The sequence below is a fragment of the Mauremys reevesii genome, unplaced genomic scaffold (assembly GCF_016161935.1).
Source record: "Mauremys reevesii isolate NIE-2019 unplaced genomic scaffold, ASM1616193v1 Contig159, whole genome shotgun sequence".
Lineage (NCBI taxonomy): Eukaryota > Metazoa > Chordata > Testudines > Geoemydidae > Mauremys > Mauremys reevesii.
The window spans coordinates 30,698-45,648 of NW_024100781.1; the positions used below are offsets into that span (position 1 = coordinate 30,698).

Genomic DNA, 14,951 nt, shown 5'->3' on the forward strand with positions numbered 1-14,951 from the left:
TGGGTGCCTGATCTCCAAGCCTGCAAGGAAAGAGAGATCCCGAGAGGCACCCACACAGGTGAGGACTGACCCAGAAACCATTTGGCTGATGAAGGAAAAAGTTGAGAATCCCCAAAATATGATGTGAGGAACCACCCTCAGTCCTTCCTCATCTCACCAAGGGCAGGGCTGTAGTCAGCAGATATTGCTCACAGCTTTCCACCCATCCTGTTAGCTGCAGGAGTTTCCTTTCCAATTTTCCTTCCCTGTGAGTGTTTGGGTGGGATGTGGTGGCAGAATCCTATTGTTTGAGTCTTTGAAACTATGTTGTGTTGGGTTTTCCTCGGTGCTATTCCTCTTTCCCCCCAGCACAATGACTCCTGTCTGGATTGTCTCTCTCCCAGCAGGTGCTGAGAGAGACAGTGAGAACGAGGAGGGGAATCATCATCAGGAAGCTCCTGGTGAAGTGGAACCACAGGGGATATTTGTGGGAAGAGCTGCAGGGAATTTTTTCCAGTGTGTGGAAGAAGGAGAAACCTAGGGAAATTGGCACAGGTCAGAGAGGCTGCTGGGAAACCACCCAAGGAAGAAAGTTGATGAATCCATTAAATGTGCAGGAGGAGACAAGAAGAGAAACCCTGCCACTGCCTGCGGTGTGGGAAAGGATTCATTCTGAGTCAACAGCTTGTGACACATCAGACAATCCATATTGGAGAGAAACTCCTGCAATGCTTGGCCCCTGGGAAAATCTTCTCTAACTGTGCAGACCTTAATAACAGAAGAAAAACATTATAGATACCTCCAGCTAAGCCACACAGGAGAGAGACCCCATAAGTGCTTAGACTGTGGAAAAAAATTCATACGGAGGTCACATCTTAACCATCAGGCAGTTCGCACAGGAGAGAGACCCTACTGGAGTGTGGACTGTGGGAAAAGATTCCGAAACCAGTCAGCCCTTCTTAAACATCAGACAATCCACAAAGGAGAGAGACCCCACAAGTGCCTGGATTGTGGAAAAAGCTTCATATGGAGGTCAGGCCTTGTTACCCATCAGGCAATCCACACAAGAGAGAGCGCCCTAGGCGAAACTTCCACCTTGCGCCCCACCCCCCTGTAACATCAGTTCATTGAGGGGCAAATCCCAACAAGCCTTTATAAACCCCAGGGGCCAGCCTGCCCAGGGCCCAGCCGTGCCCAGGGGCTGCTCCCCAGACCAGGTTCTCCCCTCCCCGCCCCCTGAAGTCCCCTGGAGGGGGCACAGCCCCCCCATGAGACCTCCCCACCCTGGCAGCCCCCAACCCGAGTCCACTCACTGGCTTTGCTGGGCTTGGGGCACTGCAGCAGCTCGGCAGGGAGGAGCTGCCATTTTGGGGGCTCCTGCAGCAGATGCATGTGGGCAAAGGCCCCTGTGCACCCCCACAGCTCTCCCCTCACCACACTCGGGCTCTGCTGCTCCCGGGAGTGTGAGCCGCTGCCCCTCCCGGAGCAGGCTCAGGGCCCCGCGCCTTTGCAGGGCTCCTGCCCTGTGCGCCGCGCCGGCTCCTCCATGGCTGGGGCTCGCTGCCCCCGCAAGGCGATGCTCTGGCTCTCCGGTGCCTCCGGAAGGCGGCTCCTCCCTGCCAAGCCAGGGCACCGCTTTTTGGTGCCCCCAGGGCCGCCCTTAGGATTTATGGGGCCCTATGCGGTATTATTAAACTGGTGCCCCTATGTCCCATGGCAGCCCGAGCTCGCAGCCCGGCGGGGTGAGGGAGGCTCAAGGCAGCAAAGGATAATGAGACGGCCAGCCCGCCTCACGGTGGCGGAGAGTCACCGTTCCCTGCAGAGACCCCTGTACCCTCTCCCTCACGCAGAATGGACGTACAGAAGGTACCTAATTAAAAGCACTATACTTGGGAATAAAAAATGTCAGTCACGGGTCTTTTGATCTGTCCTGAAGTTTGTCAGACATTTATTTGCAAAAACTTTGTAGTAAGGGCGAGTCAGCTGGCTTGCTGAATACAACATTAAATAGTGTGGAATACATGATGCAGCTCTTCTCTGTTTTACATTTTCTTAATCAGTATTTCTAAGCTGATTTTAAATGTACTCTTAAATGTACTCATTCCAGATGACTACATATTTAGCTCACTGAAACAGACATTATTTTCAATTACTCAGTCACAGAGGTTTAGTGTGTTCATAACAATGTTCATTGCTTTTAGAAAAAGGGAACAGTAATTTGCTGTGTGTGCAAAACAATGCACGTGTTTATGAAATTTCACCAACTTTAAAAAATGTTTCCAAATATTTTAGGCATAACAAAGGATTTTATATCTCAGTAAGGTACTGATTTTGCTTAAAACTAGTTCATCAGATAGTCAGAAGTAAAGAAAGGGAAACTCTTTGTCCAGCTACCTGGAAGCAAAGGACTGTTGCTTCCTTCAGTGCGGGGGAGGGAGAGAAGATGGGGTGAAGGGAGAAATGGATGGACAGAAAGACTTTGGAAGTACGTTTTTTTACTATCATAATTAAAACGTGTATTTTAGATAAGGGGGGTCTTTTGAAGGACTTATTTAAAAAACCATATGTCTGAAGATTCAAGCATTTAAGGCTAAAGATGATTGTGCATCTAAAAATCTATGCAAGGATTTTTTAGAGATGTGATTTTATAATCTTCACCAACTCACTAATGAAAATATTTTTAAAGCAAATTTTAAACTAAGGTCCTGTAGACTGACATTCCCTGAATAAACTTATAATGTTTTCACCTCTTAGCTCAGAGAGCGTCATGCACAACTGTTTTGGTCAGTACATTCAGAAACTGACAGTAGATATCTGGGGGTTGGCAAATGTCTGTTAAATGGCTTCATTACCCTTGAATAGCTCTTTAACAGTTTCAGTGTTGTACTAATATGTCTGGCAGGCTGGAGGCTTTTTCTCTTTTAACTACTAGATCCCCTTCTCTGGAAGACTCAGAGCCTGCAGGAAGGGTCAGAACAAGGATAGGAAAACCCGAAGGGTGGACACTAAGACCCAGTGGTGCCACAAATTTTCAGGTGCCCTACCCAGCTGCCTATGCCTAGGACAGCCCCCAACCACTTACTGCCCTAGGCCACTGCTTAGTTCGCCTAGTGGTTGCACCGGCTCTGTTCTGATCTCAGATCCACTCTGCCACAATAGAGTCCTGGTTGCAGTGCCCAGCCACAGGAAGCAGCAGCAGAATGAAGGCGTGTGACTGATGGCTCCAGATCTCCAGCCATTCATTCTCCAGCAAAACAAGGATTAGTGCCAGCCTTCCCCTGTAAGAAAATAATTTCAGCTCACAGCATCCAGCTGCAGGAATGTAGGAATTCCCAAGTGCACTGCATTAAAGAGTCTTCAAAATTGTATCCCACTACATGACAGCCCTTTTAACCAGCCACATCCTTGGCAAGCGTTCCTTTCTCAGCACAGCTGGATTTCCATTTCTGCTCCCAGGTGGCTGCCCCGCACAGACTCTCCCAGGCCCTCTGTCTTTCCCCAGATCCTCCTGCAGCCAGACTGGACAAGTGGCCTGAGAGCCTTGGGGACAGGAGATCTCTGGTTAGCCCATCCCCTGTACAGTGCAGGAGCCCCAGCGCCAGCTCCCCTCACACCTGCTGCCATCTGCAGAGAGCCGGGAGTTGGGGAGACTGTGCAGGGAAACAGAAGCAGGAGCCGCCAGGCTAAGAACAGGGGTGACGGCTGCTCTCTTGGTCAGCGCACCCAGCACTGAACCAGGGACCCCTAGAGCTAAAAGCACAGGCTGCCCCAGATTATGCTAAATATTCAACCCTTTGTAACTGTACCAGCTCCACACACACCCCAGTGGGTTACACAAGCACCAGAGAGACATGGGTCCTGAGGAGGCTGAAGGCCAGGTAGGGAACAGGCAGTAGGAGTCAGCAGCTGTGATTCTCACCCACCTTTCCAGGCTGCTCCACCAGATCCTCATGTCAGGCAGTGAAACCCCCAGTCGCTTGTTATCCCTTTTTGAGCTAAGGGACTAGTCCAAAATTTGGGGCCTGGCACATGTTTCGGAGGAGCTGGTGACAATTTAGACTCATCACACTTCATTCAAGGGCTCTTTACAGTCCACAGAGAAGAAATGTTAGGCCTGAATAAAGATGTAGCACAAAACCAGTTATGCCAACCTGACTGAAGTCAGGCTAACAGAGGTTTCTGGGTAATCCCAGAGTGGAAAAGTACTGAGAAGCAGCATTGTTTCACAAAGCCCTGGAAAACATGAGATAAGCCAGGGATTGCATTCCTGGCATAGCATCAGCTGTGCTAAGGACAGTGTTTGAAGAACTGATAAGAAACTCTAGCATCCCACGGTTCAGATTTTAACTCTCTGGTTGAGTTATAGGTTTGTTTAAAACTCCCTTGTATTTCTAACTTTTGGGGTTTTGTTAAGATATAATTAATAATCTAAAGTTGTAGACATAAAGTCTAGGCATGTGTGTATATTAAAAGTGTCTAGTTTTAAGTTGTTAAATAAAGGGGGGTGGGTTTTGCTCAAGTGAGTGATGTATGACGTAATAAAACTGTCTATATAGGCTAATGCTAAGCTGTAAAGAGAGGCTGGTTCTCACTGGAGACGAGTTGCTCTTTACTGACGCGTGCACTTGTCAATAAAGAGCTTTTAGATCGGACCTTGCTGGTGTTGCCTGTCTCTCTGTGATCAGACAACGAATTTTGCTGTCGGGGTTAAAGTCCCCAACAGAAATCACATGAAACTGCACCCAGAAAGGAAACACCTAATGGTACAAAGTTCAATCAGCCCATTTCTGAGGAGAAGGAAGTGAAACTAAACTCCTCTCTTGTCTCTTTCCTGCACTAGAGGCCATGGCTGCTGCAAATCCAGCAAAAAGTCTCCAGGATGAACTGACCTGTTCCATCTGTCTGGACTATTTTAAAGAGCCGGTGTCTCTAGACTGTGATCACAATTTCTGCCGAGCCTGCATCACCCAGTGCTGGGGGGTATTCGCTACTGATATCTCCTGCCCTCAGTGCAGAGAGATCTTTCCCCAGAGGAACCTCAGGCTGAACAGGCAGCTCAGGAATGTTGTGGAAGCAGCCAGAGAACTTGGGTTGCAGACAGGGAGGGAACCAGAACCAGAGAGACTGTGTGAGAAACACAAGGAGCCTCTAAAACTGTTCTGCAAAGAGGACAAAATCCCCATCTGCCTGGTGTGTGACAGATCCCAGGAGCACAGAGATCACACAGTCATTCCTGCAAAGGAAGCTGCCGAAGAATTCAAGGTAGGAAAATAACCTATTGTTATTTTTATAACCAGAGCCTTGGGAAACTCACCTTCCCCCAGTATTAGAAGAAGTGAGGTTTTTTTACCCACGAAAGCTTATATGCCCAAATAAATCTGTTAGTCTTTAAGGTGCCACCAGACTCCTTGTTGTTTTTGTAGATACAGACTAACAGGGCTACCCCCTGATACCCAGCATTAGAGTTTCCTTTAGCCCCAGACAGCCACTCAGTGAGCTCCATTGGAGAGGAACGAGGGGTTTCAGGCCTAGGGGGGTTTCCCAGCAACTGGGAATCCTCCCAAGGCTCATGCAGGTGGAGAAGTGTGGCTCTCCATAAACATCCTAAGGCTGACATGTTGGAGGGAGGGGGAGTGATGAATCCGCACCCCACCCCTCCTGCTCCCCATACACAGAGTCCTGGGCACTGAATAACCCCCCTTCTCTGCCCTTCCCCACTTCCACCCCTTCCCAAAGCTATAAATACCAGGTCTGTGCTCCTCTCTCCTGGGGCTGAGGAGCAGTAGGATGTAGCTGGGGCTGTTCTGCTGGCACTTATCCTCTTCAACCTTTTCCTGCAGAGCTCCTCACACAGACAGGAAGGGCTCCACCCTCATGAGACTTTGGGCGGGGGCACAGGAGTGGAGCTCCCATCCTGCAAGCATAGGCGCTGACTCCGCGGGTGCTTTGGGGCTGGAGCACCCATTGGGAAAAATTGGTGAGTGCTCTGCACCCACCTCAGATCACTTCCACTCTGCCTCCGCCTCCACCTCTTCCACTGAGCATGTCGCGGCTCGCTTCTCCCACTCCTTCCCAGTGCTTCTTGCCATGAAACAGCTGATTTGTGGTAGCAAGCACTGGGAGGGAGGAGGGGAACATGACGCACTCGAGGAAGACAGAATCCACAAGGGCTTTTCTGTGGCCAGTAACACCCCTGCTCTCCCAGCAGTGACTCCCAGGTCTTCTAGTCTGGAGTTCGGCCTTATCACCCTGAAGAAAATCCAAGGCCTCCTCCCTCTGGCTTTCCATAGGCCTCTGTTTTACCTACCCCAGGGCTGGTTGGATTACATGACACCCCCCTCTCTCCCAATCACTGCTCCTTCATTCTCCCCACCTGGGGAGGAGAACTGGTTCATCACAGGTGGGGCTGAGACCCCTCTCTCTTTCTAGGGCCAGACACCCTGTGACCAGCATTGTTCCTCATCCACAGCTCCTGAGGCCACAGGAGAGAGTCCTAGGCCTGCAGATTTCAATTTGGAGATTTTGGCCATAGATTTCAGTGTGAAAACCATATGCCCATAAAGATTTCCATCTTGACATTAATAATGACAATAATAATTTGTAATCAATAGAATGTTCTGATTTCTATTGCAGTGGCATCTCTGGGCCCCAATGAGAGATTAGGGCCCTGTGTTGTGCCAGGCACTGTACAGAGATAGAATCATAGAATGTAAGGGTTGGAAGGGACCTCAAGGGGTCATCTAGTCCAACCCCCTGCTCAAAGCAGGACCTAATCCACTAGCCGTCCTGCTGTCAGCTCCACTCTCCCGTGCCTCTCTGCCAGCCGTCCTGCTAGCCACTCACCAACTTGTCTTCAGCCTCCCCAACTTAACACAGCTCTCAGTGATCTCAACTCTTAGTAACTTCAGCGCTCAGTGAGTTTAGCTGGTAGCAGGGGAGCCTCAGTGCTGGTGCACCACTAGCCCAAGGGAGGTCTAATGCTTAGACCCAGGTATCAGAGATTTCAGCTCTGCAGCATGTAACAAGACTCCTAGTGGAGTCAAAGTTGGCTCTGTTATTGCACAGTGGAGAGAGGAGGGGTCAAAGTGGTGTTAAGTGCCTTCAAAAGGGACCCACACGACCAGGTACACATACGTCCCCAGTCCCAAGTCAGGCAAAGAGCCCACAGTCTAAGGAAGACAATCTGCAGCAGGTAGATAAAGAAAGAACCGGGGCTGGGAGCGGGGGACAGTTAAAGAGGGTTGTGTTTGCATACACTGGCAATTGTGATAGGTCATCCAGATTTCAAAGCTGTCCATTTTCCATGGTGCATCCTTAGGTGCCTGTACTTTTCTATGGGGAATGTTTTAGGTGATGGAGTTGTAGCAGGCACAAGCGGGAGTCCATGGCTCAGTCTCCTCTCCCTCCTGTGGACTTCGGCAGAAACTTCAGAATCAGGGTTAGGGAGCTGAGACCCCCTTAGGTGCTATTTCCCAAATGGTGGTTTGTGACCCACCAGTGAGTCATGAGAAGTTGTAGATGGGTTGTGGGCTTGGTGCGGAGGGGCAGCCCTGTGGGGACGGGAGTGGTAGCTCCTGTACCGCAGGGCTGAGTCCAGCTCTCCACAGAGGGAGCCTGTGGAAAAATTCCAGCATGAACCTACTTGTCCCATCTGTCTGGAGTATTTCAGAGAACCTGTCGAACCTGTCACTCTGGAGAGTGGAAACGTTTTCTGCCAAACCTGCATCACCCAGAACTGGGAGTAATCAGCTATCGCCGTGTCCTGACTGAGCAATAATTAAGAAAGGCCATTAGAGGGAAAGATGCCTTGATAAAGGTGGCAGGCCCAGCAGGGAGATGATGTTTTCCACTGGGTCTGAACTCCTGTGCTGCTCCACGTCGGGTTAAATTCTGATGCCGCCGGCCTGCACTAGAGGAGATCACTGTCCTAAACACCATGTGGACTCCAAGCGCCTTGAGTCCTCACACAAAAGGGCCCCAGACAGCGCAGGTCCATGCCAAATACCATGGGGATTAGACTGGATTGTAGCAAAACTAACCCTTGGGCGGTGGTGACTGTGTCAGGCTGAAGAACCAGCTGAAGTGGTTCCACTAATCCTCACACTGCTCTCCCACAGTGCAGCATTTTGAAATCTCTGGAACTCACTGCTTCTGGGAGCTGAGCTGGGGAACAGGTACCCAGGCAGCGCTGCCTCTGTAAGAGCCCAGGACAGAACTAGGGCAAACCCCGACTGCTCTTGACAACAATGAAAACACCTAATGTGGTTTGTCCTAGTGCCCAAGTCAATTCTATCAGGGTTCAGGGCTGAAATTCAGTGGAGATCAGTCTCCTCTGAGAATCCCAGGAGGTTTCTGGGATTTGTATCACTTTGTTTGTTTAGCCTCCTCAAAAACAGAATATTTCATAGTGAAAGAAAAATCCAAGGATGTGACGCCAGTGTGATGTTGGTATAAATCAATGGGGGGAAAAGGTCAAACAATTTCAAGGAGTCTGAAAATGAAACTCTCCCAGCATCCATTAATATGACTTTAATTCTTTGGTATCGCTGATATTGTAAACCTACTGGGTTCTCCATTCATCAGTAGAGTGTTTGTTTGTGTTGGAAAAGCTCCCACCCACACTCTCACTCCTAACAATAAAAATAATACCACTCAAGTCAGTCTCTGTTTCTTCAGGAGAAGATTCAAGCCCATTTGAAGACGCTGAAGGAAGAGAGAGAAACGCTCCTGGGATTTAAAGTGAGCGGAGAGAAGAGAAGCCAGGAATATCTGGTAGGTACTTATCATCATTAACCTGCATTTGTAAAGAGCCCAGATGAAGGGGCATTCTGAATCAGAGCAATAACGAGAGGCAGGGCAATTTAGAGGCCCAATTATTTTTATCTCAATCAGTTGGGGTAAAGCAGAAATCCGTTAAGTGGGGAATAATCACAAGTAAATCAAAATTAGTTGTTTTAGCAGGAATTACCATTTAGGCCTACACCATAAACCAGTGGATTTCAACCTTTTTGCATTTGATAATTTTGAACTGGGGCTGCAGAGACCCCTTTGGAAATCTATTGTCTGTATGGACCACAGGTTGAAACCCACTGACATAAACTACTGTAACTATTATTATCTATTGTATATTAACTACTGTTAGTGTAATTGAACTCTCTTCATAGGAAACAATTTACATTAATGAAATAACAGAATGTTGAATTAGAAAATCCAGTGCACTAAAACAGCGCCCCCCCTGTTACACATTCACGCCTCAGTTTCACAGTTTTCATTGTCTGTTAGCTCAGAGTTTGGGGGATGTTCAGTTATAGCTTGAGGAATCCTCTTTGTTTACTGTTTTAACTTCCAGCTTAAATAGAGACATGTGTCCCTGGCTGTGAAGTCTTCGTTTCTTGACTGAACAATTATCCCTCTGCTCATTTCTGGCTTACAGTCCTGTTGTGCTCTGACAATCTCTTCATTCCTGTCATTCACTTTTTATGCCTGAGGGCAGGGCTGGCTCCAGGCACCAGCCTACCAGGCACGTGCTTGGGGTAGTACCTTGGGAGGGGGCGGCGATCGGGGTTTGTTTTTGTTGGTTTTGGTTTGGCCAGGCGGTGCTGGGGGTGGGTAGGATGACTTGGGCGGTGTGACAGTTGGGGAGGGGCGAGGACTTGGGCGGCGCGACACAGCACTGGGAGGGCGGGGATTGGGTGGTACGAAGTGGTGCTGGTGGGGCGGGGACTTGGGCGGCCTGACGCGGTGCTGGGGGGGCGGGGATTTGGACGGCGCGGTGCGACGCTCGGGGAGGGGTCAGGCGGCGATCGCAGGGGCAGGGCGGCGCTCTTTTTTTTTGCTTGGGGCAGCAAAAATGTTAGAGCCGGCCCTGCCTGAGGGTGTTGTCCAGATGTGTTGTTTTACAGTCCTTAGTATTTTTGTATTGTCACCACCCACTTCTTTGAATCTCCATCGCCAAAGCCATTGATAATGCACTATCCAGACCATGTCAGACATGGGAACGTCCCGTTATGAGATTCTGGGGCCAAATGGAAAGATGTGAGATAATTCTCTCTCTAGTAACCACATGATATCGTTCATAGTCAGATGACTTAGAATTTGGAAAAAAATTCTCCCTCCTATACACTCAGCGCGCTATGAAAGGACCCCAGGCTCCACCCATGTCCCTGACCAGCCCTTGCCCTATTTTCCTTCACAGAGAAATACACAAACCGAGAGGCAGAAGATTGTGTCTGAATTTCAGCAACTGCGGCAGTTCCTGGAGGAACAAGAGCGACTCCTGCTGGCCCAGCTAGAGAAGCTGGACAAGGAGATAGTGAAGATACAGAATGAAAATGTCAGTAAATTATCTGAGGAAATTTCCCGTCTCGATAACGTGATCAGTGAGATGGAGGGGAAGTGTCAGAAGCCAGTGACTGAATCGTTGCAGGTGAGACTGAGTTAGAAATACTCCAGACTCCACCACAGGGACAAGACTGCTCCTAAAACATGGGCACAGGAGCCCAGCAGTCAGAGATCACTGTGTAACTCACTGTGTATTGCAGAGATGTGAATGACTATTATTTCTGAAATGTTACAGACACTGTGATGTAAAAGGTGGAAAAGCCTCATTAGCTCAGTAAATGCATGGCCCTGGGGCCAGATTACAGCCTTTTTCCACCATACTTGCTAAATCACTTCTTCTGGAATTCTAAGTGTGTCAGGGGAGACTGAAATTCCCTCTCTCTATTTCTCTCCTCTAGGACGTCAGAAACACCTTCAGCAGGTACGTGGCTCTCTCACTCCCCTCACACTTCGCAATGCTGGGAAAGAACTTGGTGGTGATGTTACCACCGCTTCTCCCCAGGGCTCTACAGCCAAATTTGTGGGGAAGGTCATATTTTGTATAAAAATCTCTCTGATCAACTTCATCTTGAGGTACTTACCCTTTTATAGAAGACTCTGGAATTCTCCATTCAGTGGGAAGGACTGACCTCAAGTATTTCCTAGAGATGTCACATCCCTGGGGGACTGGCTGCCCAAGGATTTTGGGGATGGAATATGGGCCTGTCACTGCTGGGACCCTGGTCACCATTCAGCCCAGGGCAGCAGTGGTCAAGAGTCTTCCCCAGCTGAGGGCTGTTTGGAGACTTGTGTGGAATGACCTGGGAAGGGGGGAGTTGGTGCCTCAGTCTAGTTCCTAGAGGCAGATTTCTACAGCTTCAGAGCATGGAGGCCAAGGAGTGAATTGGCCATAGAGACGCAATTCCCCTTTTGTCCCTGGAGCTAGACTCTCCAGGCCAGTGCTGAAGAATAATAATGGGACCTTTTGGGAGGAAGGTTTCACTGCCACGGCCTTGCTCTGAGGCTGCGAGAAGTAGAGGAATTACAGACCCATTAGAACAGTAATCCACTAGCAAGAATTTATAATGAGTCAATAAATGAAATATAATCATGTGGAATTATTTCTCTCTAGGTCTGTGAAGGGGAAGTTCCAGCAGCCAGAGGAGATTTCTCCTAAGTTAGAATTAAGACTCAGTGATTTCTACCAGAAAAATGTTGCTCTCATGGAGACTCTCAGGAAGTTCAAAGGTACTGAGAAGGGATCTAGGAGGGGAAATTGGGATGAGCCGCTGAGACTGTGGGAATAGAATGGGTCTGGTCAATTGGTTGATAATTAGATGATGGATCTATTTAATAGCTGGGTGAGAGTACCACGTACTTGGGGTCCAAGACGCTCCAGTTGACTAATCCAAACCTTTATTTGTACCACAAGCATGCCTTGCCATTGCAATTACTATTAAAGTAAGAAATTACAGACATACTGAAAGAAGTAGTGGCCAGTTACCTTCTTCTGGGGCATAGGTGGATTACAGGAAATTCCTGTGAAGTTCAGATTCCTCTTTACAGATCCAAATTATATATTTTAGTTTTTCAATCATCTTGGACTGTTACAAATATTAAGTATCTTATACAACTCATACAATAAACATGCATGAACTTTTTAATTGGCAGGGCTTTTGCTATACAAGCTATTTTCATGTTATTGGTCTCTTTTCTGATTGGTTTATTGCCACTGATTATGTATAGGTCACTTTGACCCTGTTCTCTGCATAGGGGGTTTTGGACTTTGCTAACTGCTCCTGGGCAGTACATTTTGGGTCTCTGGGTAGAGGTGTATAAGAAATGACCTTGTTCCAATTCTCAATACTTTACTTAATAACTAGTGGAAAGCAGACAAATGGAGCACATGTAGCAGAGGCCCAGGCCTCAGGAAGTCTCACATGAATGCATGACTTACCAAAGGTCACAACATTCAGTCCCAAATTCCCAAAAATGGCCTAATCTGGGGCACCTGGGATTCTGTCTCCCAACTAGAGAGCTGCAGGAGAGGTGCTCCTGAACCATGAGCTCCAGAGCTGCAGGTAGAGTCAGTGGGAGTTGCAGATTCCCAACCCCTATGAGAACCAGGCCCCAGGTGCCTAAAAGTTGTCACCCAAAATCTAGACCTTAAATTAAAGGCCATTTGTTAAAGCTGGACCCTGCCCATCACTGGGCTCTGGTCCTGTACGGCAGCTAGTCTGGGCCAAATGTCCCTCCAGCACAGGGGCCTCTTGTGCCTCCTCCACAGCAGCTGCAGGCACAAGGCATGTTCCTGAGAGGGCTGGGAATGGGGTGGGGTGCTGAGGGTGGGTGGAAGAGGGTGGGGTGGACGAGGGATAGAGGGACATGGGCAGTGTAAAGCTGGGCCTCTGACACACTGGGCAAGACACATGGGGACCATTGTCATAGGGATGTAGCTATGGCTGGCTTCAGAACTTCCTCAGCCTGTGCCAAGGTCTGCACCGGCCCCTGCAGCCACTGAATAGCAGAGTCACCCCTCAATTTCCACATTTATAAAATGGTATTACTATTATTTCTATTTCTTCCTATGGCGGACGAGGCCCCTAGTGCTACTCTCCGTAGAGATGATGAGTAAACAAACCCAGCAGCTCACAATTAGAGCCAGGATTTCACAAACTCTCAACATCCTGGTAGTGTCAAAGGGACCAAAGTGGGTAAAGTTACCTTTATGCCAAAGTCTTTCCATGATCTGGGTCTAGGTTATGACAAAAGGCAGTAAATAAATGAGACAAACCAACTGGAGTCTGAAGTGGGGGAGGGAGTGAGAAGGGGAAAAGTAAATCTCACTGACAGATTGTCTGTCCTGGGATGGTTGTGAAGCTGCAAGGATGTTGGTCCCATTGCTGGGAGATGCTTGAATCTGAATGAGAGTGGAAAGAGATGGTTTCAGACCTTTTTATATTAAATTTCTTGGTGCGTTTCTCTGTCATAATTAAAAGACAGCTCTAGGAGTTCAGAGTGGGGATGCTTTTATAAATATGAAAGCCTGAAATCTCGTCTCCTTTCTCCTTTCTCCCTCCAGACACTCTGCCATCTGCACTGGAGACAAAAAGAGGAGGATTCCTAGGAACATTCAGACAGGGTGAGATTGCAGCTGGAGATTGTCTTTAAATTATCAGAAAATGTCTTCGTGAGATTGTAGCTAAAGTTACCAACCAAACCGATACTGACCATGACACACATGGCCCTAACAACACACTGCAGAGTGGGGAGCTCCCACGCTGAAGTCACACAAACACTCCTGACACCAACATTAGTGCTGAGTTCATGCCCAGGAACTGCACTGACACCTCTGCTCAGTCTCAGATGCCCAGGGCAGAGGCAGCTCCCTGGGATCCAGGCCTGTCCCAGCCAGAACAGGGCTGCTGGGGAGTGTAAGAAATGGTCCCAGCTTCCCCCAGGGCCGAGCTCTGCCCCTAACACTCTGATTCTCTCTCCCCAGTGAATGTGACTCTGGATCCAGACACGGCTCATCCCAAACTCGTCCTGTCTGAGGATTGGAAAAGTGTGAGATGGGGAGACACACGGCAGCGACTGCCCAACAACCCTGAGAGATTTGACACTCGGCCCTGTGTGCTGGGCTGTGAGGGATTCACCTCAGGGAGACATTGCTGGGAGGTGGAGGTGGGAGATGGGGGATGCTGGGCTGTGGGGGTGGCCAGAGTGTCTGTGGGGAAGAAGGGACAGATCAGCCATAGCCCTGAGGGGGGGATCTGGGCTGTGCAGCGGTTGGGGGGTCAGTTCCAGGCTCTCACCTCCCCTGTGACCCCCCTGCCCCTGAGACAGGCCCCCAGCAGGATCCAGGTTTGTCTGGACTGTGACCGGGGGCAGGTGACATTTATCGATGCTGGTGACGAGGCCCCGATCTTCACTTTCCCGCCCGGCTCCGTCCCTGGGGGGAGAATCCGACCCTGGCTCTGGCTGGGGCGGGGATCCCGGCTCAGACTGTGTCCCTGAGACACAGCAGAAAGAGGAACTGGAAATCAGCCTCTTTAGCCACATGGACCCAAGTCTCTATGATCTTGGAGGACTCCCATCTACCCAGCCCCTTTCTCTTCATCTCTATGGCTGCTGGAAGTTCCTTCCCTTCACTCTCTGCAGCCCCAGGGATGGGAGGGGGAAGACTCTCGGGGACTGCAGGGGGGCAGAGGGGTCCTGTGGGGCAGAGGTGGGGGCTGGGCAGGGGGCAGCACTAACAGCCGGGCTGGGAACAGGCGGAGGTGGGGGTGGCAGGGACACAGCATTAATCAATCAGGGTTTGGGGGTTGGGGAGAAGCAGCAGCAGGGAGTGGTTTGTACAGATCTGTGGGATTAGATCTCACTGGGATTTCCCAGCCAGAGCTCCTGCCAAAGGGGCCCAAGTCACCTTCCCCTGTAGATGCAGGGTTGGCACCACTGTATTTGTCACACCCATGGGGCATGGACAGGGAGTGTTAAAAAATCATAAAATAAACCAGGCTACATTATATAATGTTTTTTTTTTGGAAACCTCATGTTTTGGGGAGTCAATTTCAGTTCTGCCTCATGATTTTTACGTTCTGGAGTTAGCAACACTGTGAGAGTCAAAGGGGCCAGGCTGGGCTGAGTCAGAA

General features: G+C 49.4%; 1 protein-coding gene across 1 annotated transcript; it reads left to right on the forward strand.

Annotated features, from left to right (window-relative positions):
* Positions 1-4,785: 4,785 nt before the first annotated feature.
* Positions 4,786-14,476, forward strand: LOC120393169 (zinc finger protein RFP-like). The gene is made up of 7 exons (XM_039517742.1): positions 4,786-5,241; positions 8,656-8,751; positions 10,175-10,405; positions 10,719-10,741; positions 11,432-11,547; positions 13,382-13,441; positions 13,802-14,476. The coding sequence occupies exons 1-7, from the start codon at positions 4,825-4,827 to the stop codon at positions 14,314-14,316; spliced, it is 1,458 nt and encodes a 485-aa protein (XP_039373676.1). The 5' UTR covers positions 4,786-4,824; the 3' UTR covers positions 14,317-14,476.
* Positions 14,477-14,951: the final 475 nt, after the last annotated feature.

Coding starts and splice junctions, on each gene's coding strand:
- LOC120393169 (XM_039517742.1), top strand. CDS start 4,825: ATGGCTGCTGCAAATCCAGCAAAAAGTCTCCAGGATGAACTGACCTGT. Junction 5,242..8,655: donor AAGCTGCCGAAGAATTCAAG/GTAGGAAAATAA, acceptor CTGTTTCTTCAG/GAGAAGATTCAAGCCCATTT. Junction 10,742..11,431: donor GTCAGAAACACCTTCAGCAG/GTACGTGGCTCT, acceptor ATTTCTCTCTAG/GTCTGTGAAGGGGAAGTTCC.